Here is a 19,076-nt window from a genome sequence, read left to right on the forward strand (position 1 = left end):
TGATGGGCCGGTTGTCCTCCTTCTTGACGCGGCCCGCTTGTTTCTTCTACAAGCTATCCCAGTCTCCTCCAGCCCAGGCCCGTTATAACATTGCTTTTATAATTTTTTTACTATAATTTTTTTTACATAAATATTTTTCTAAATATTAAATTTTATATGAATATTTTTTCGAAATTAATATTTGTATGTATATTCTCGTTTGTTATTCTATCTTTTTTTATCCTTATTTTTTCATATATACCCATGCCATCTAATACCGTTAAAAAATTAATAATTTCAATTAAGATGACTAAAATATTGATATGTAAGAAGAAATATTTATAAGGCAACCAAAATAGAAGATAAAAAAATAATTTCAAAATTTTATTTTATTATAAATTAAAATAAATATAGTTTTTATCAACGGCGGTGTTAGAAGAACCGTTATATTAGTAGTATTTGTGTAAAAATAATATTCTATAAGGATACAGAAATAAATATAAATTCTAAAAAAGTATTTAAGTAAATTTAATTTTTTTAAAAAATATTCATCCAAAAATTTTTTTTTTACTATTTTTTATAAATATGTATCTCATCCACTTTGTCCCGAGCATTGGTTATGCGGAGTAAAACAAGATGTAATACCTTACAGATTAATTGTGCCACACCTGACTAAATCATACAATAAATGTTAGTTATCAAAAATTATTAGAATGAGCGACTATTAAAAAATAAATTGATTTAGAATATCTTAAATCGATTTAGATGATGATCGAACCATGTACTTTGGAACCGGCGTTTCATATCCGTTAATTACGTTCCGGAAAGTACCGCGGTCGTTCCTTTCGAGGACGAGGTCGGTCGGCCCGACCGCGCCCTGACGCATTCTCCCCGTCGTAGCCGACGCGGATGATGAAGAGGAAGAGGGAGCGAAACACCATCAAAATTGCAAGGAAGAGGCAGCAAAAAGGCCTCAACTGTCTCCGCCTTGCGATTTGTGGGGATTAAAAGGAGAGACGGAGGCAAAAAAGCGAGCAAGAGCGATCGAGCGAGCGAGATGGATTCGCCGCCGGAGAACGACGTCTGTTCCGTCTGCCATGACGACTTCGCTCTCCCTTGCCAGGCCAATTGCTCCCATTGGTTCTGCGGTGATCCCCAAATCCCTTTCTTTCTTTCGGATGAAAATAATTAGGAGAGAAGCTGACGACTTTTTTTTTGTGAGAGGAAGAAGAATTATGTTATCTTTTCTTGTTTCTCCTTTCTTGATTTGCTGCTACGCATATTAGCTAGGAATAATTGCGGAAAATTTAGTAATTGCTTGGACGAAATGAATTTCTGAGAAAGTATTCTTGTTAGAAACAAGCGAATTTATTTGACCTGGTGGCAGAAGGAAGTTTGATACATTTTTATAGCTCTCTAGATAAAATTAGTTGAAACGCTGAATTATAATGACAATGTTTTGATGGCTTTCAAGCTATTCCTCAATTCTATGGTTGCCTAAAACAATACGTAGGAAAAAAACAACCACTCTCTCTGGAAATCTTTGAAAAATTGAAATAATTTCTCCATTTCTTGTTTGTTAGGTGAACGCCTATGAGATTGCTGTTTTGTATAGTTGTAGATCTTTACAGCTGTAAATTCGTTTTTGATAAGTATTATGTATTACGCATCTGCGAAAGTTTTAGCCAATGAAAACTGAATGAGACTGTTTCGTTGTATAGTTCGTTCTCTTCTACCATTATGGGTCATCATGACTCTAATATTTTCCTCCAGGATGGGATCTCCATGTTCTTTGTTGCCGGAAATAACTAGCTACTTCAAAGCTGCATACTGTTGAATCATTTCTACTGAATAATTACTCAATAGTTTATTGGTGGATAATGAAATGAGTCATAAGTTAATAACTATCGTCGTGAATTTCTGAAATTCTGATCACAAATAACTGTCAGTGGTTGTTATATTTCTTAGTTATTTTATATGCAATTTCAGCACATTGTATTTTGGAGGTTTGGCGTCATGGATCTGTCCGTCATCCATGCCAGTGTCCCATATGTCGCCGTACAATAACTCTACTGATACCTACTGAGGCTGCACAACAACAGCGCCATGACCCCGAAGTTATTCAAGTCCTTGGAAACATTGAAAGGTACAACCGCTTGTTTGGTGGAGGTTCACCCAACCTCATTCAGGTACCATTTCTGCATGCAATCATCCCTTTCAGCAAACCTCTCATGTAGATTGAGCATTCCATCTGTTGCCTCTTGCTCTCTTTCTATCTTTCTTTAATTTTTTTTGTTTTTTTACTGAGACCTACCATATCTTTGTTCATAATGTGTTAGATAAGAACTTATTTGACAATTTCTCAATAGATGCATTACTTTAAATGTTAATATGCTTATAGAAGAATAGGATTTAATCCGATGAAGAAGTTGTGATTGAATATGAATAATGAAATACAAACAAATAGTTGTGTCTGTTTAGGTGATATGATTTTGTAAGCTTCCATCTTTATCACTAAGGTATCATTTTGTTAGCACATGGTACCAACTTCTCTTCCCCTCCTGAATGGAAGATCTTCCCAATGTAGTATGACTAGCAATATGCTTTTACGGTGGAATATATTAGTCCTGACAAAGTTAATCTAGAATTTGCATGGCTGCTCTTTCTTAATAATGCTTTTTTAAAAAAAATAAAAAAGAATAACAACATGAACTTCTTGTTTCCATTTGACATGTTTTAAGAGGACTTTTATTAGAACAAAGAGAAGTACAACAAGAACTTCTTGTTTCCATTGTGCATCGTGCATTGCCCTTTTGTATAAACATCTCTAGGATAATAGTATGGAAGCCCCATTAATTACCTTATAGAAACCAAGGAAGAAATTACCCATGTCAAGCACCGAGGAAACACCTCCCAAGGTTTAACTTGGAACCTCCTTCCATCAAGGTGCAACCATTAGGGCATAGCTCAGTTTGCCTTTGGATAATTTTTGTTATGCTCTTCTTTTGTACATGATTTAATTTCTATATAAAAAATTATTACAAAGAGAACATTGCTTATGTTACTTCTATGGATCATTGCTTCTATGGGTGAATTTACCTAATCTTCATTACATGTTATAGTGCTTAGCATATAGCTATGTGCATGATATGCTTGTGTATAACGCATGGTATGCCATACCATACCGGACGGTGCCATACCGGTTCAGCACTGGTATCAATACCGATGACGTACCGACCCTCAGTACGCCAAAAAATTCCGTTCCGTACCGACACTATGCTAGTGTGGCACTGGTACGGAGTCCGGTACCGGTACAACGAATCTTGGTATAACGTTCACATATTGTACACGAGGCCTGCTGCTTTACTGTAAGTATGTATACTTCGTGGAGCCCCCTCCTTTTTGTTTTCTTATTGTTGGCAATTTCATGTTAAAATTTTGAAAATTGATTGTTAAGGTACTCTTTCACATGTAAACACACACGCACACCCACAGATATCAGAGAGATCCTTGTCATCTCTTTATTTTATAAAGTTTGGGAACATTTTTTTTGAGGCGAGCCTTCTATTGGCAATAGCTGTAATTTTATTTTATTTTATTTTTTGAGATTAGAAGGGGTCAAGCCCCACCTTTTCTACCATATATGCACCACACACTTGGGGGCTGACTCCAACTGAAATCGAACCCCCAGATCTCTTGCTCAAGTGGCAAGGGTTGATACCATCCGAGCAAGCACTCTGTGGTGGCGGTACTATAATTGGATTATAAGTTTTTGCAGTTCTTGGTTCCTTAACCTTGTAAGTTGATCTCCTAATGAGCTTGCAATGCATGTATACTGATCTTTGTTGCAGCTCATGCGTATCGCCTACTACTAGATTGCACAACAACCAGGGAATTATTGCATTATTGCATGCATTGCAACATTGCTACTCAAGTTATAGTTACTATTATCAAAAATATAGTTACACGACAAATGAACTCATATGCATCTGTTATTATGAATTACATCCACTTCAAGACATTTTGGACGCTGCTTATGCACTTATTGTTCTCTGAACATCCATTTCTAGCTTTTATACTAAATTTTTCTCCATTCTCACTACCATACATCTTTAATGGATGACTTTTGTTTGTGTATTACTATCATCTTCTCAATCCTTTTTGTTAAGCCACAGATCCACCTTTTGTTCTTTAAAGCATGAAAGTTTTCTTTTTCATATTTGTAGATATAATATATTTTCCTTCACCAAATGCTTTTCTCTCTATTACTCACAAGACCCAATAAAGAAAATTATGATCAATAATTTCCATTTATTTACCAGTTCCTAAAAAAATCATGCATGCTCAGAAGCAAGCCATTCCCTTTAAGAGGGCGTACATTCTTTTCTAGTTACTCAATTTCTCAAACATTTCACAAAAAGTTGAAAACTGCATATACAGAGGGATCCTGAGTGAGATACAAGCTGTTTACTATAATTTCTGCTAAAATCATCCTTTCGTGAAAAGGTTCACTTTCTTGCCTAGATTCACTTTAAGATCCAAAATGTTTTAAGATGATTTGTAAGCATCTTAAACATGCTTGTTGTGCTAGCTGGGCTATATAGTACATAGTTATTGACAGAGAAGGAAAGTGGGAATGCATTTTCTGCCTCTCTTCTTGCCCTTGGGGTCCTTGTGATCTCACCCTAATCAATTTATTTAGAAGAAGGAAGAGAAACTACTTTGCTTAAAATTTTCTTCATCAAATATAAACAAGCTCTAATACCATTAATTGATAAAGCGAAGTTCATCTCATCGGCCTTTTGCATCTCCTAACATGTTTTCCGTATCTCACTGAAAAATTGTCCTGTTCAATTGACCAGCAAAATTGTTTTAGTTTGCTATCTTCTTTTTTTTTTCTTTTTTTTTTTTGACAGCATTTGATATTAACTGATCTGTAGGTTTTTCATGGTCCACACCATGTCATTTGTGACCAGGTGAATAATTTATGCAGTGTTGGCAGCATGAACTTTGGAAAAAAGAGTTAGCTTACCTATATATGCTATGATGGACCACGTGCCCCAACAACATCTTTTTTTTTTTTTGAATAATTTTACTTTCAAATATGTTGAGGATCGGGATTTGTGTCAAAGAGCAAAACTAGCAGACAACAAAAACAAGCCAGAATTTCAGTAGGTACAATTTATGTGCCTGTACAGATCAGAGCAAGAACATTACACCTCACAAACTAGTTGCCAGATGCTGTAAACAATATGTCAGTGGAAAGTGAGAATCAGTGGTCAGGAGAAGTTTCCATGCCAGGAAATGGGAAAGTGTACAGTAGTCAAAGCAGGCTAGAAACATGTGATGATGCATGGGAACTATAAAGAAACAGAGAAAAGTCACCTAGATACTAGAACCACTGGTTTCTCTAAATTATCTAATTGATGAAGATTTCTCTGCCTTCCTCGCATGTTCCTTACTGGGGAAAAATTACATGTTACAAATTGTGCTTTTCTAGGAAATTCGAACTAGTTGAGGAGATACATATCCTGATGTCTATGCTTCACAAAAAGATTTTCTAACCAATCATCTCAAAATTCAAAATTTAGTTTCTTGTTAGGTGTTGTCAATTAAGGGGCTGGCAGGATGTTAAAATGGTAAAGCTATCACTATTTCATCCAGTGGAAGAACTTAGACTCATAACAATCATGCGTTGTCAGCTTTTTATATGGAAACATGCATGTTCTCATCGATCTCCATTGCATGAATTGAATATTGCTTGCCGGTATTCATTGTGGCATGATATTGAATAATGGTAATGGAACACTCTGAAGTAATTGTAAGGATAGTTTAATGGCAACACTAGCTGCCATCATTGGTGTATAGAGATACACACATAATTTGACAATTTTGTATTCTCAGTAGTTTACAGTTCTTTATTAAATTTGTCATTTATCTTCAATTAATGCTGAAGTTTTATTTTATTTTTCTATGTTATGATCTCTTTTTTAAATTTGTGAATGCATCAGTTGCATTACTGTTTCAACTTTCCTTTTGATTATTTCCTTTGTAACTTCCAGTGTATATTAGAATGAAATAGAGTTCTAGCTGGAACCACTGGCTAAGAAATGTTTGTAGTGTATATTAGAACAAAATGTAGTTCTAGGCTTCTAGCTGGAACCACTGGCTAAGCAATGTTATCTATCCTTCTCACAGATGTTGCAGGACCTCCCATTTTTCCTTCGAAGGTTGTTTACAGAACTGATGGATCCTCAAAGGTCACTTCCTTTTTTTTTCAAGGCACGAATGATTTTGGCGGTAAGTGCATTCAATAGTCAATTCCGTCAACATAATTGATTAACTATATACCAAGTTTTATATATTTCCTCTATAATGAACTAATTAATTTTGGTGGACCTCACATCTAGTTAACCAGTAAACACCCTAACTTTTTAATATGTACCTTTCAACGTTTCTTGCATGGTCATACACAATCTCCTGTAATTATATTTTGTTTTTTCTAGTGCTTTCCCTGACATGGGGCGGGGAGGAAGGGGGGGGGGGGGGGAGGTGTTGGTTGGGGTGTGGTATAAAGAGTGCTGCTCTCTAGCATGAGTCCATTTGCTACTGGGAGGGCCATCAGGAAGTGGTGTGGTACAAAGGGGTCATGTCAGTGATAGGCAGGCCCCATGTGCCGTCCCACCAGTCACCACGCATAGGGGACTTGGGTGGAAAATGGAGTGTTGTGGTGAAGCATTTTTTATAACCTATTAAATCTAACAATCTTTATTTTCAAATGTAGCCAAGTAGCAAGGAAAAGTTAACTCCATGGATTGCTTGATACTGGAACAGCCACAAGTTTTAGATGATTTGAATGATCATTTCAGATCCCTCCTTTTTATTTTTATATGGCACAGTTTCTTTCTGTGGGAAATATACTTCATCCTCTTTGATATTTATAATAAAGTATAATAATAATAAATCACTACATGAGTAAATCTTGTTGTTTCTGTTTGCTGGATAATTTGGAAGGTAGAATGCCTTTTTTTTTTTTTAATTTCTCGATGTTGTTGACTCTAGAATAGGTTTTTCGAAAACATTGTTGATTGAAGATGCTATCTGCATCATTTATTGATCACATTCTCTATCAGCCAGAGTCTATCTTCAGGATTTCTTTTAAATATCTGAGAGAGAAGGTGTTAAAGCAAGAAAAACTACCGGAGCATCAAGTAATTTAGAAATTAAGGATTCATAATGAAAGAAAGCAACATCTAGTGAAAAATCTGATTTATTGCATGCAAATAAAGAATGAAACCATCTTAACATGTTTAGAGACAATGTAACTCTTGATTAGGTAAGAAACATGTATACACACATACATGCTATTTACAGGTATGTATTTCTGTACACATATCTTGAGTTGATTGACCTAAGTACTTCCTAGTTTATATTCCCTTTTTTTTCCAAAAAAAAGAGAACCTTTAACTAACAAGCCACATATAATTATGAATCTTGACTGGTTGGCTATTTAATTTTATAATTATTCAATGATACTGAAGAGTGCTAGTTTTACATTTAGTTTCCAGCAAGATTGTGATACAGAGATGACTATATTTAGTAGAGTTGCTCGTCTTCTTGGGATAAGGAGCAGGAGCAATAACTCATGGGCCAGAAGCAAGAGTTTCAAGATCACATGGTTCAGAATAAACTGCCTGATAACAAGATATCCTGAAAGGGGAATATTCAGTGTTGGGATGTCTAGAAGGTAGCAGATCAGATTTTTAGTGCATCTTGTTGAGATATAGGATGCCTAATATTGTAGCTAAGAAAAGATGGGAAACATTACCATATTTGGGAAAAGAATTTGCATCTTTTGGACTCTACAGAAGACATAACAAAATAGTAGTAGTATAGTGTTAGCCTGTTAGGTTCCACAGTCTTAGCAGCCACATGTCTTGTAGTAGAACATAATTATGAAGTTTGGTCACTGTTGCAAGACCTGGTGCAAGCAAACTGGAATATTGGGCACTTTAGAGACTCAGAATTTGGTTTTCACTAGTTTTTGGCTAGCCCATCATTAAGACCTTTCAGTGCTAATTAATGAAGAACGTTTTATAAACTTGTTTCATTTGAAATTTTTGCTACCGCTGAACAGTTCATACAGAAATTTGTACTATTTAAGTTACCTTGTGTAGTGCTGAATTATATATTTGGTATTATAGGTAACTGATTTAATTAGCATCTGATTTGCAGTTCCTACTCAGCAGCATCTATGTACTGAGCCCAGTAGACATTATTCCAGAAGGTAATGTAGCTTACCATTAATTTCTGGCCGTATCATCTGGTGTATAATATAATGAACTGTTGATTCTCTTCATTCAGGAGTCTTGGGGTTTGTCGGTTTCTTCGATGACCTACTCATACTGCTGATTGTTTTCCTCCACCTTAGTGCTATGTACCGGACTATACTTCTTAACCGGCATGGTGGTTGAACTGACTATCCATCTTCCTAATTTGTTTGTCTTCGAGGAAGCAGAAAACATAAAACCTACTATTCAAAATGTATTTGTAATGTCTCGGAAACATGAGTTTTTCTTTCTTACTGCTCAAACTGCTTTCACTTAAGCATTATAATATCATTGTAGGAAACAGATATAATAAAAAATTTGGAGCAGCATTGACTCCCTTTTGAAGAGTTGAAATTTAATGGAGAGCACAGATTTGCTGCCGCTACATTTTGCAGAAGAAGAGCAAAGACTGGAAGTTGCTCTAAACTGAAGACTTTTTCAATGCTCTGTGATGTAGTCACAGGAGTACTCTCACCCTTCAGCAACATTTTTCTTTTTCTCTTCATTTGGTAGTTGTCTACATGACATATTCCACGGAGCAAATAGTGTGCAACATAAGCAGGCATGTAAAAAAACATGAGGGAGATATGTGAGGGAAGAGTTTGTATGTTGAAAGACTTGTAGGAAATTAACATTTGAGTCTTGAAAAAGTTAGCATGTCTAATATGATTTCTGCAGTTGTTATAATGCTGTTATGATGGTAATACATTTAAGAAGCTGATAGTTTTGGTGTATAAACTCTATACATTTAAGAAGCTGATAGCTTTGGCGACAAAAAAAGAAAAGAAAGAAAAAAACAAGAGAGAAGGAGAAAGGGGAGGATGCAACAACTGTTATTATGTCTAACCAGCAAGCAATCAAACAGGCAAGAGGAAGTTTTTAGCTGTCAGCGGGACTTACGTCCTCCGGTTGGCATCCCTCTCATCACTTGCGTCAGAGAGAGGTTTTGTGTTCAAACAATTATCAAACGGTACCTCTACTATTGTTCTGAAATGGAGAATATTTACCCGGGAAGAAAGGACAGACGGATATTGGATCTGCTATATATGTATCTTCTATATTAAATCTTAATCAGCTGTGTTGTTGCTGAGATTGGGCTAGACATTGGGATAACGAAGTTTTTCGAGAGGTCGGCAAATCTGCTATCTCGATTACAGGGCTCGGCTTACACGTCGCTGCATGTTTTCGAGGAAAGGATAGTGCTCGGATGGTAGCTTTAGCACTACGCTCCAACCTACAATACCATATATAAAGGAAGTTCACTGGGCAAAGAGTGTCTGGCAGGGCACTTTTTGATGCCTAAGTTAGACTCAACTCTCACGAAAAAACGAAGATGTTGTGAGAGCGACAGAGTAGGAACATAAGAAAAAGAATATAAGAGCACTTCAAAAGCTTAAGAGCAGTTACTTGGAGGATCTTTGGGGAGTAGTTTATATAGGCGATGGTCCGTGCACATCGTCAAGAAAAATCGAGTGTGCGGATCAGTCATTTTTTGTAACAAATCGTATGTTTTGAAGATCATGTCTTGGTTTTGGTAACAGATCATATGTTCTGAAGATCATATCCTGGTGTTTTGTCCATGCATCTTGCTTATTCATCACATAGCTATAGAAATCATTCGTGGTCATGGTCAGCTGTCATTAGTTGGAAGGAGAGTTTGAAATTTGAAAGACTCTCTATATGTCTATAGGGTTAGCTACATGGTGGCTTTTATTGGTCAGTTGGAGACTTTATGGCGAGATATCATTCTGCCACGTCGGTTATGGTCGATTCTGAGATGTGTCAAGTTGTTTGGTATATTGGAGCAAGTGTTCTTCACAAGGCTTGGGGATTGAGAAGATGGGCTTCAAGAACTTTTTAAAAATTATTTTCACATGTTTATTTGTTATAAAAGAAAAATATGTGCCAAGTTATGAAAGAAAAGGCATACATTTATGTAGTTCATTGGGGATATCCCCCAGCATGTGAGCGGAGATCCAAAAATTAGGAGGTGGAGATGCATGGGCCCCATCCTTGGGAGCTTGCATTGGATGGTTGATATAATTGCGAAGTAAAAGCGCATTGGTGGTGGCCAATGCCTTGTACCATTTGTTAGCATTCTACTTTTACAAATCATGAAATTCCAATTCGGGTGACAAATATTAGACCTCGGTAGCATAAATACCCTATGGAATAATCTTTCCTTGGTAATTAGCTCCATATTGTGTGGTTAATATTAGTTTCCTTTTTTAATAAAGAACTAGCAAAAGCTCCATATTGTGTGGTTAATATTAGTTTTCTTTTCCAGCTACTAAATTCTTGTAACAGTAGCTCCCATGCGCCTATTTATTGAAAAAATTAAGATGAAGATTAGAGATCTGGCCTTTAATGACCAAACAGCACTACAGTATAATAGGAAGAGAGCTGGAACATAACAAACAGAGGTTACCATCAAAATAATAATTTTTAGTATTTCAAATTTTAAACTAATCCTCCAAATATTTAGGTTGGCTAACATTTATTGCTTTAGATCAGATGGTTTAAAATACTAGTATACTCCCAACCGACTTTTTGTTCAAAAATTTTAAACAAAGTTTTAATATTGTCCTTCCATAAAACTGGATAATACTACAATTTTGATCTCCTAACAAGGAACCCGATCAATCCAGCGGACTGTAAAATTAATTTTATAACCAAACATTGGAAAAATAGCAATCATTTAGGAGGAAAAAACCCTGCAATTATTTTATTCCTCGGCTACCCCAGTTTCTTTGCTTGAGCTGGGTACAAAGAAAGAGAAGATTTTAAGGTAAATAAAAAATAGCGATGACGATTTGTTGTTGGCTTAAGCTATATCATCTTCTCCGCAGTCTTGTCATGGTAGGCTCTTGTCAGTTGTCATGTCATTGAAGCTATGAAAAAGACTCAACTGTCAAAGTATATTACTTTATTGCAGCCAAGGATGTTTGTTTAGGCATTTTCTCGTGGAGAAGTTTAGTACACGTACATTTTTTCCAACAGATTTTTCGGAAAAGTTTATCAAAGAGGAATCAGCATGCCTTAGGCAAAAAAAAAAAAAAAAAAAAAAAAAAAAAAAAAAAAACCTTCATTGAAATCGAAAATTTAATAATTCTTTAGAATTACCTAAAAGAAATGTATAGCAAAAGTTTCTTTCCGCGATGCATCAAATATTGCAAAAATACCGTAGAAAAAAACTTAGAATCATAAAATATCTTACTTAAATTTTTACGGTAAGTTTTGGTAAATAAATGCTGGCTAGTCAGCAAGTTTGCAAAAGAATTTGAATCTTGCCACTGTTTTGTTTTTCTGGACCATAATAAATTTCAGCATTAATAAACATCATGATCTACATAAATGTATTGTTTAATTTTTTAGAAAAATAAGTTATATCTTGTCCAATCCCCAAAGTGCTATCTTCTTCTCTCTCTCTCTCCAAAACAACACCTCCTAAAATACCAGGCATGATTGCCACCTAAATGTCTCAAAACCCTAGCAGATACCTCACATCAACAAAAGATCTCAAAAAACCACCATCTCGACTTCGATTCCCGGCACAAAAAGTAATATTTTTTTTTGTGATTTCCTCCAACATAGCCTTCGATGAAATTTTTATCAAATCTATATATGCAACGAGAATTAACAGATAAATTTAACATCCAATAAAACAACTAGAAATAAAAAATTATTATATGAATCCGTTTTAGTTAAAATTCAAGAATATCTGGCACGTAACCACCAACATCTAAATATAAGAACAAATAAATATATATACACATATATGGAGTTGAAAAGAAGTTATCATACTTTAGCAAAAAAAAAAAAAAAAAAAGTTATCATATAAAAAAACATCGCAAAATGATGGCACATTGAAAAAAAAAAACAAGCTCATAATTATTGCAGCTGGCTGTTCATCCTTGTGAGCAGCTCATGTGATTGGTGATCCCTCGGGTGCTATATTGGATGAAGAATTAAGGGCTGATGAGTTGCATTATTTTTCTTAATATAATAAAATTAAAAAAATAGCCACTGTTCAAAATTTAAATTATTGGTACATCATATATTTGTTTTTTCTAAAAAATATTTATATATATGTAAGAAAATATAAAATATATAAATAAATCTATCTCATTCTATTAACTTAAATTTTTGAGATAAATGGTGATTTCAACATGGTAGTAGAGCAGAGGTTCTGAGTTCAAACTTTGTCTTCGCACTCTTTAATCTTATTACGTTTAATCTGGCTTTTATGTGCTGCCAAAAATGATACAAAAACTCCGGCTTCAGGGATGCTTTCATTAAAAAAATCTTGCCTAGTGGTCCCTCCTTCAGCATTTCTTGCAAGGAAGAATGAAATATTAGAAAATGCGTGCATAAAAGCTGACGCCCAAAACACCAACTCTGCTGTTGGTCTCCGCCACTCCATCGTCCTATCAGAAGACAAAGAAACCCGTCGGAGATGGGAGGCGTGGTGGATTCTAAGGGCTGTCCCATCTCCCCTTCCGCCACCACCGGCGGCTGGACCGCCGCTTTCTTCATCATAGGTATTGAGTTATATGCCCTGCCTCTACATCTGATCGTTGATACACTGTACCCCATGCTTCTCCGCCACTGTCCGTTTCTTGATCAGGGGTGGAGGTGGCGGAGAGATTCACCTACAGCGGCATCTCCTCCAACCTCATAAGCTATCTCACGGGGCCGCTCCGCCAATCCACGGCGGCCGGCGCGGCCAACGCCAACGCCTGGACCGGGACGGCCAGCTTGCTGCCGATTTTAGGGGCGGTCGTCGCCGACTCCTGGCTCGGCCGATATCGGACGGTCCTCGTCTCTTCTCTCCTCTACGTCCTGGTACGCCTTCCGTCCATTTTTTTTACTACCACGTGGCAGCTACTAGATCGTTCATGCACCCGCAATCGGACCTATGGATCAGAGGGACGGCGTTTGGTTCGCATCAGGAACAGGTTTGGTGTCCCACTGAAGATCCAACGGCCTATGCTGAGCCGCGCTTCGCAGTGCCGGGATTCACGGCAGCCGTTGGATCTCACCTCAAACCCTCTGATGCGGGATAAACCGTTTCCGTGACGAGAACCGTCTGGGAAAACGTCAAGGGAAACGCGTAATAAAATTGCACTTGGGGATGTCTCATTTTGTAATATATTATAAATCTTAACCATTCGTACGATAATTGAATGAATGCTCTCCTAATTATTGCACGTGTTTTAATGTTGTTTGTTATCTTAACCTTTTTTTTTAATTATATTGCCGGTAGCGCAAAAAACATTATATTGTTAAAAATATTTTACCTAAAAACTACTATATTTTTATTTTATAAAAATATTATAAAAATAATTTATTAGAATAAAATTAAAAAATTGTAAAGAATTTATCTGAATCGAAATGTGTGATATATAATATTTTAAAAATGTGATTCGTTTCGTAAGGTTTGCGGTGATATTTTGAGATTTGATTCGGCCAACTTCTTCATATATTTAAATAAAAAAATAAAAAAGGAGAATTTTTTATTTCATTTTCAAAAAACTAGTAATTTAGATTGAATTATTTAAAATACTGGACCACAATATTTCTGGAAATGTGATATTTCAGAAATATCTCGTTCTTATAAAATAGGAGCCAATGTTTTTTTAAGGAGTGCCAACAACTCTTGTTAAGAGTTTTAAAACTAAACATAAACTCCAACACACATCACATCACATGATGGAGTACTGGGTCCACCCTCGTGTCTTTAACCATATAGAGGGCCCTTACAGTGGATACTGATTGAAGGGGTTAAAAAAAAATATAGATAAACATCCTAGCGTAGCTTTCTGATAAGTGGTTGCCGTAGTCGTCGTATGTAGGGCTGGTCAAAATTTGGGCCGGACTGGGCTCTATAGCAAAAATTAAGCCCGATGACTAGATCCAGGCTTGGTCAAATTGTCGGACTTAAATTTTTGTTCAGCCCGATCCGATTTTATAAATCTGGTCCCAGGCCCGATTCGACAGGTCCGATTTTTTCTTTGTTTGGAATCTAGAAATGGACCATAATGACCCAACAGCTTAATGGGCTCTCTAAAACTGGATGTATTTTTCTACTTTTATTTTGTTTCTCCAATAATTAATTGGATTCAACACATGACTTGCAGTACCAACTTTTTGAGACAAACATCTTGATTAATGCTAAGGATATAACTAACTTGTTATATATATAAAACACGGGTCGGGCCGGGCGATTTTTAAAAGTTTCCAGATCCGGCCCGATTTTTTGGTCGGGCCATTTTTTCTGCTCAGATCTGGCCCATGGGCCTTTTTTTAAATGCTCAAGTCCGAAAAATTTCGGACCGAGCTGGACGGGCCAGAAAATCCGTGATCAGCCCGACAATTGGATCTGGCTGGGCCTCGCGGACTGTCGAGAATTCCCGCACCTAATGCCTGCTACTACAATATAGTTCTATTGGATGGTGCATGTCACCCTCGCAGAGTCGCAGGCGGCCGTCCTTGTTAAACTCTTCCAAAACTGTAAAAAAAAAAACTAGAATGGAATAGCAGTAGAACGAGAATGAAAGGCAAGGACTTGGAATCATGATTCCCATTTTCTTATTTGGATGCAAAGCGAGAAATGCATGAAAAAAATAGTGCTGAAATTCTAGTATGTAATTTTATGGTTATATATTGTAATATAGTAAGTTTTATATTAGTTTTTAGATATATCTTTAATATTATTTTCTATTTTATATTTTATTAATTATTTTTATTTTATTTTACATGTTAAATCAATTTTTTGTTTCAAATCTTAAATATTTACATATTATTTTTATAATATCTAATATAGATTTACTGTCCTGTTAATGTTTATTATTTTATATAAGGATTTTTATCTTTTCTATTTAATAATATTTAATAATTTATATTTTTAGATTTTATTTAACAGATATTATACAGTGCCCGTTTGCTAATATATGATATATAGTACACATTTATGTAGTAGCTGATATCATACTACGATGCGTGCTATTTGGTATTTCACTATTTTCATAATAATTTGAATTATATATTTATCAATTAATTTATTTTATTATATCTCATGCTCAATGATTGTTGATTCACTTAAAATTATATCATTGCTTGCTATTTTATATCATAAAATATTGTTAACTAATTCTTATTTTTATGGGAATGATCATTCTCCTATACACGAGTAGTATTGCCACCCTTCAAATGAAAGTATTATAAATTTGTAATTCTAAAGGAATTTTGATTACATCCTTTATTGTCATATCAAGTATTAGAATGAGGCCAAAGATGGAATCCCAATTCCCTTCTAGCCTCCTCCAATGAACTAGAAATAATGATATTTTGTGTTGAGGATTCTTGTTGTCTCATCAAATAGTTATTCTTGGTGAATTACTTCCCTCTCGGTAGTATCTAGGGGCGGAAATTGGGTGGATCAGATCATGTTGGATGTCAGTCCTAGCCCAATCCAGCACCTTGAGACTTTTGCCTAGAATCTAGTCCGACCCAACTTTTAACTTGAGCGCCGCAACCCAAACTAAACCTGACCTCAATTTTTTGATCTCGGGTTCAAAATTGGGTTGGTTTGGATTGGGTCAGGTTGTTAGGTTAGCTTGGGTCAATTAGATCATTTAGCCAAATCATTTATAAATGCTTCTATGCAATATAAATAATATTTGAAAATAAAATAAAATGCGAGTATAATATGGATCCCAATTTTATGTAGTTGTAAAATACTAGCAAGATCTTAGAAAATGAATCACCATCAAATATATGTATGTAATATATTTATATGAATTTGGATTTGGCTTTGCCGGTTGTTTGATATATTAGCCAGAATCCAATCTGAATTTGATCAGATTGAAAATTTCAATCGAACCCAACCTAAGAGCCATACCTAAACCTCGGGTTGTGTTTAGGTTAACCTACGTGCCAATTTCCAGCCCTAGTTGCATGGTCACATCTGGCTGTCAAAAAATGTGCAATAATTATTCAAGCTGTTGTGGCTCTTCAACTTGAGGGGCATCTGGGCAAAGTTGCTAACGGATAGAGAAAAAAAAGTGCCGAATGTCATTATTGCTAATTTAATCGTAGCAAGTTTCATAATTTTCCTAGATTAACTCATAAGTGGAGTCTGGAAATCGATGAAAAAACTATAATGGAAAATCTAATGCTGATACTATGGGGAGAAAAATCAATGATCTCCAACAAAAAAGATGTGGGCCTGGTATCATACTATTTTATGTTTCCTTCGAAAGGAATGATTTGAGGCTCTTCTGAAACTAATTTACTCGTAAGAAGTGGTACAATGGCATTACTAAGTCGTCTTTAACATAGTTACCAATTTACTAATAAGGAAGTGGTTCATAAACAAGTCGAACCATTTGAATATATGGTATGACGTGCTTATTTTTCATGGATGTCAAAGTTAAATAGTGAAGTTTTAACAAATTATTTTCTCAAAAGTTTTTGACATTTTTTTTTCAAAAAATTACAAAGAAAGCAAACTGGTAGGTGTTGCCTCTTCTAAGAGCTTGATGGGGGAGGTGACATTAGTATTCTGACCCATTTTTCAGTTTCTTTTGAAGAGGAAAAGAACAAGGCGCTTCAATGAAGAAAATTCTTTCAATGACTATTTTGGTGAATTTAAGATTACGAAGACATCTTTAGGTGAAAAGCTCTAACTGGAACTTTTGCAGTGATTCATAAGAATGCAATTTTGTTGCTTGCATGTTATTAAAAAAGATACGTAGAAAAGGATCTTCTGTGCATGGTTCAGTAAAAGAAATCTTCTGTGTATGATTCAGCAATTTGCTATTTCGGCTGACTAGAGCTGAAAACTGACTATAATTGAATGGAATTTCAGGGTTTAGCCTTGCTTACTCTTTCAGCTGCTCTTTTTTCTCTTGCGTCCTCTGACTGCACTCTTAGTAAGGGAGAGATCTCAGCATGCCCTCCCCCCTCTCCCTTTCATGTTATCTTTTTCTTCTTCTCTCTCTACCTCGTTGCTCTGGGACAGGGTGGGCACAAGCCATGCGTCGAGGCTTTTGGAGCTGACCAGTTTGACATCAGAGATCCCTCCAAGAGCAAAGCAAGGAGCTCCTTTTTTAACTGGTGGTATGTTGGTGTAGCCTTAGGCTCTGTCGCTGCCTATATGGTCCTCAATTACATCCAAGACTATGTTAGCTGGGCTGTTGCCTTTGGACTCCAGTGCACTGCCATGGCACTTGCACTCGTGGTTTTCATGCTTGGAAACAAAACTTATCGCCACCTTGTTTTAGAAGACAAAAGCCCATTTGCGAGGATAGCCAAGGTGTGCTTTGAATTTCTCAGGAATAGAAAGACTCCTACTTCCACATTTGATGAATCTGGGGAGACATTGCTGCTGCATGAGGAAACTCAATTTGAGTAAGATCCAATCCATTCAATTCGTCTTCCTCCATGCTTTTTTTTTTCTCGAGAGAGAAAAATATCTAATAATTTGGTTCACTGCCTTGCCAATTTCTGCACATTGGTTTACTGATGTGATTAAATTACTAAATGTGGTATCATAATTTGCTAGTGTCATGTATCATTAGAAATGGTTCCTCCAATACCGATGATTGTGATTGTTGTTGACTATATAGGTCTCTGGATCACAAAGAAGAAGTTATTTCAGTCAATTGTCATGTTTCTTCTCCATCCAAGCAAGTTCATTCAATTAGCAACAATAGTTTGACTGAGGAAGAGGTGAAGGGTTTGGTTCAGTTGCTACCCATATGGCTTGCTTGTTTAATATATGGCACTGTGTTTGCACAGACACAGACTCTTTTCACAAAGCAAGGCAATACCATGGAGAGAGACGTGGGTTTTGGATATCAAATACCGGCAGCTTCACTGCAACTATGTTCCAGCATCATGGTCGTAGTCTTCGTCCCCATATATGATCTTGTACTTGTTCCCATAGGGAGGAAGTTTTCTGGAAATCCTTCTGGTATAACAATGTTGCAGAGAATTGGTATTGGGATGGTGTTCTCTACTGCTTCGATGGTATCAGCAGGGCTAGTAGAGGTGAAGAGGCTCAAAACTGCTAGAGATTTTGGGCTGGTTGACATGCCAAATCTTCCAGTCCCAATGAGTGTATGGTGGTTGGTTCCTCAGTATGTTATTTTTGGGATTTCTGAAGCATTCACCTTGATTGGTATGCAAGAATTTTTTTATGATCAGATGCCATGCGTGCTAAGGAGCGTTGGTCTTGCTCTCTACTTAAGTATCTGCGGTGTAGGGAGCTTTCTTAGCAGTTTCCTCATCTCTATGATTGATAGCTTTACCCTCGAGAGAGGGGAGAGCTGGTTTGCTAACAATATCAATCGAGCGCATCTCGATTACTTCTTTTGGCTTCTTGCAGGACTTAATTTTGCAGGATGTTTGGCATTTCTCCATTTTGCTAGATCATACATCTATAAGAAGTTTTGAGGCGAGGTCTTTCCAATATAATTCATGATGGAGGTTTTGTATGTTAACAATAATGTTCATCTCCTGTGTATATATATACATATATATTCGTTTTGATGGCAAGTTCACAAGCTAATCGCTGCAGTCCTGCATGTACATATATATATTTGGGCAATTCCAGAATGAAATAGAAAATTTTGTTCACAATCTTCGCTTGAACAAACAGCATGTTGTGATTTCCTGCATACCAACATACAAACATTACAGAAAGCAATCATCTTCTGTTCTACATGCAATTTATGCTCGTAAAAGATGAAACATACAAGC

General features: G+C 36.1%; 2 protein-coding genes across 4 annotated transcripts; both read left to right on the forward strand.

The window, feature by feature from the left end:
• The first annotated feature begins 794 nt into the window (after positions 1-794).
• Positions 795-9,004, forward strand: LOC103701296 (E3 ubiquitin-protein ligase RNF170-like). 2 transcript variants are annotated; one of them, XR_005514627.1, is made up of 6 exons: positions 795-1,127; positions 1,969-2,168; positions 6,178-6,279; positions 8,215-8,266; positions 8,344-8,523; positions 8,607-9,004. XR_005514627.1 is itself a non-coding variant. In XM_039133202.1 (5 exons), exons 1-5 carry the CDS (start codon positions 1,037-1,039, stop codon positions 8,451-8,453), a joined length of 555 nt encoding a protein of 184 aa, XP_038989130.1. In that variant the 5' UTR covers positions 796-1,036; the 3' UTR covers positions 8,454-8,996. The 2 variants fall into 2 exon arrangements, 1 of the variants encoding a protein (XP_038989130.1); XM_039133202.1 differs by having other exon boundaries at positions 796-1,127; positions 8,344-8,996.
• Positions 9,005-12,673: 3,669 nt separating this feature from the next.
• On the forward strand, positions 12,674-18,956 carry LOC103701295 (protein NRT1/ PTR FAMILY 5.10-like). 2 transcript variants are annotated; one of them, XM_008783308.4, is made up of 4 exons: positions 12,674-12,850; positions 12,937-13,154; positions 17,182-17,723; positions 17,942-18,956. In XM_008783308.4, the coding sequence occupies exons 1-4, from the start codon at positions 12,766-12,768 to the stop codon at positions 18,768-18,770; spliced, it is 1,674 nt and encodes a 557-aa protein (XP_008781530.2). In that variant the 5' UTR covers positions 12,674-12,765; the 3' UTR covers positions 18,771-18,956. The 2 variants fall into 2 exon arrangements, with proteins under 2 accessions (XP_008781530.2, XP_038989132.1); XM_039133204.1 differs by lacking the exon at positions 12,674-12,850 and having other exon boundaries at positions 13,071-13,154; positions 16,892-17,723.
• Positions 18,957-19,076: the final 120 nt, after the last annotated feature.

This window comes from Phoenix dactylifera, chromosome 14, assembly GCF_009389715.1.
Source record: "Phoenix dactylifera cultivar Barhee BC4 chromosome 14, palm_55x_up_171113_PBpolish2nd_filt_p, whole genome shotgun sequence".
In the NCBI taxonomy this organism is placed as follows: Eukaryota; Viridiplantae; Streptophyta; class Magnoliopsida; order Arecales; family Arecaceae; genus Phoenix; species Phoenix dactylifera.

What these genes read in the sequence shown, in the direction of transcription:
- LOC103701296 (XM_039133202.1), top strand. Translation starts at nt 1,037, where the DNA reads ATGGATTCGCCGCCGGAGAACGACGTCTGTTCCGTCTGCCATGACGAC. An exon ending in TTGCTCCCATTGGTTCTGCG is followed by an intron (nt 1,128 to 1,968) that starts GTGATCCCCAAA and finishes ATGCAATTTCAG; the next exon opens with CACATTGTATTTTGGAGGTT. An exon ending in AGTAGACATTATTCCAGAAG is followed by an intron (nt 8,267 to 8,343) that starts GTAATGTAGCTT and finishes CTCTTCATTCAG; the next exon opens with GAGTCTTGGGGTTTGTCGGT.
- LOC103701295 (XM_008783308.4), top strand. Translation starts at nt 12,766, where the DNA reads ATGGGAGGCGTGGTGGATTCTAAGGGCTGTCCCATCTCCCCTTCCGCC. An exon ending in CGCCGCTTTCTTCATCATAG is followed by an intron (nt 12,851 to 12,936) that starts GTATTGAGTTAT and finishes TTTCTTGATCAG; the next exon opens with GGGTGGAGGTGGCGGAGAGA. An exon ending in CATGAGGAAACTCAATTTGA is followed by an intron (nt 17,724 to 17,941) that starts GTAAGATCCAAT and finishes TTGACTATATAG; the next exon opens with GTCTCTGGATCACAAAGAAG.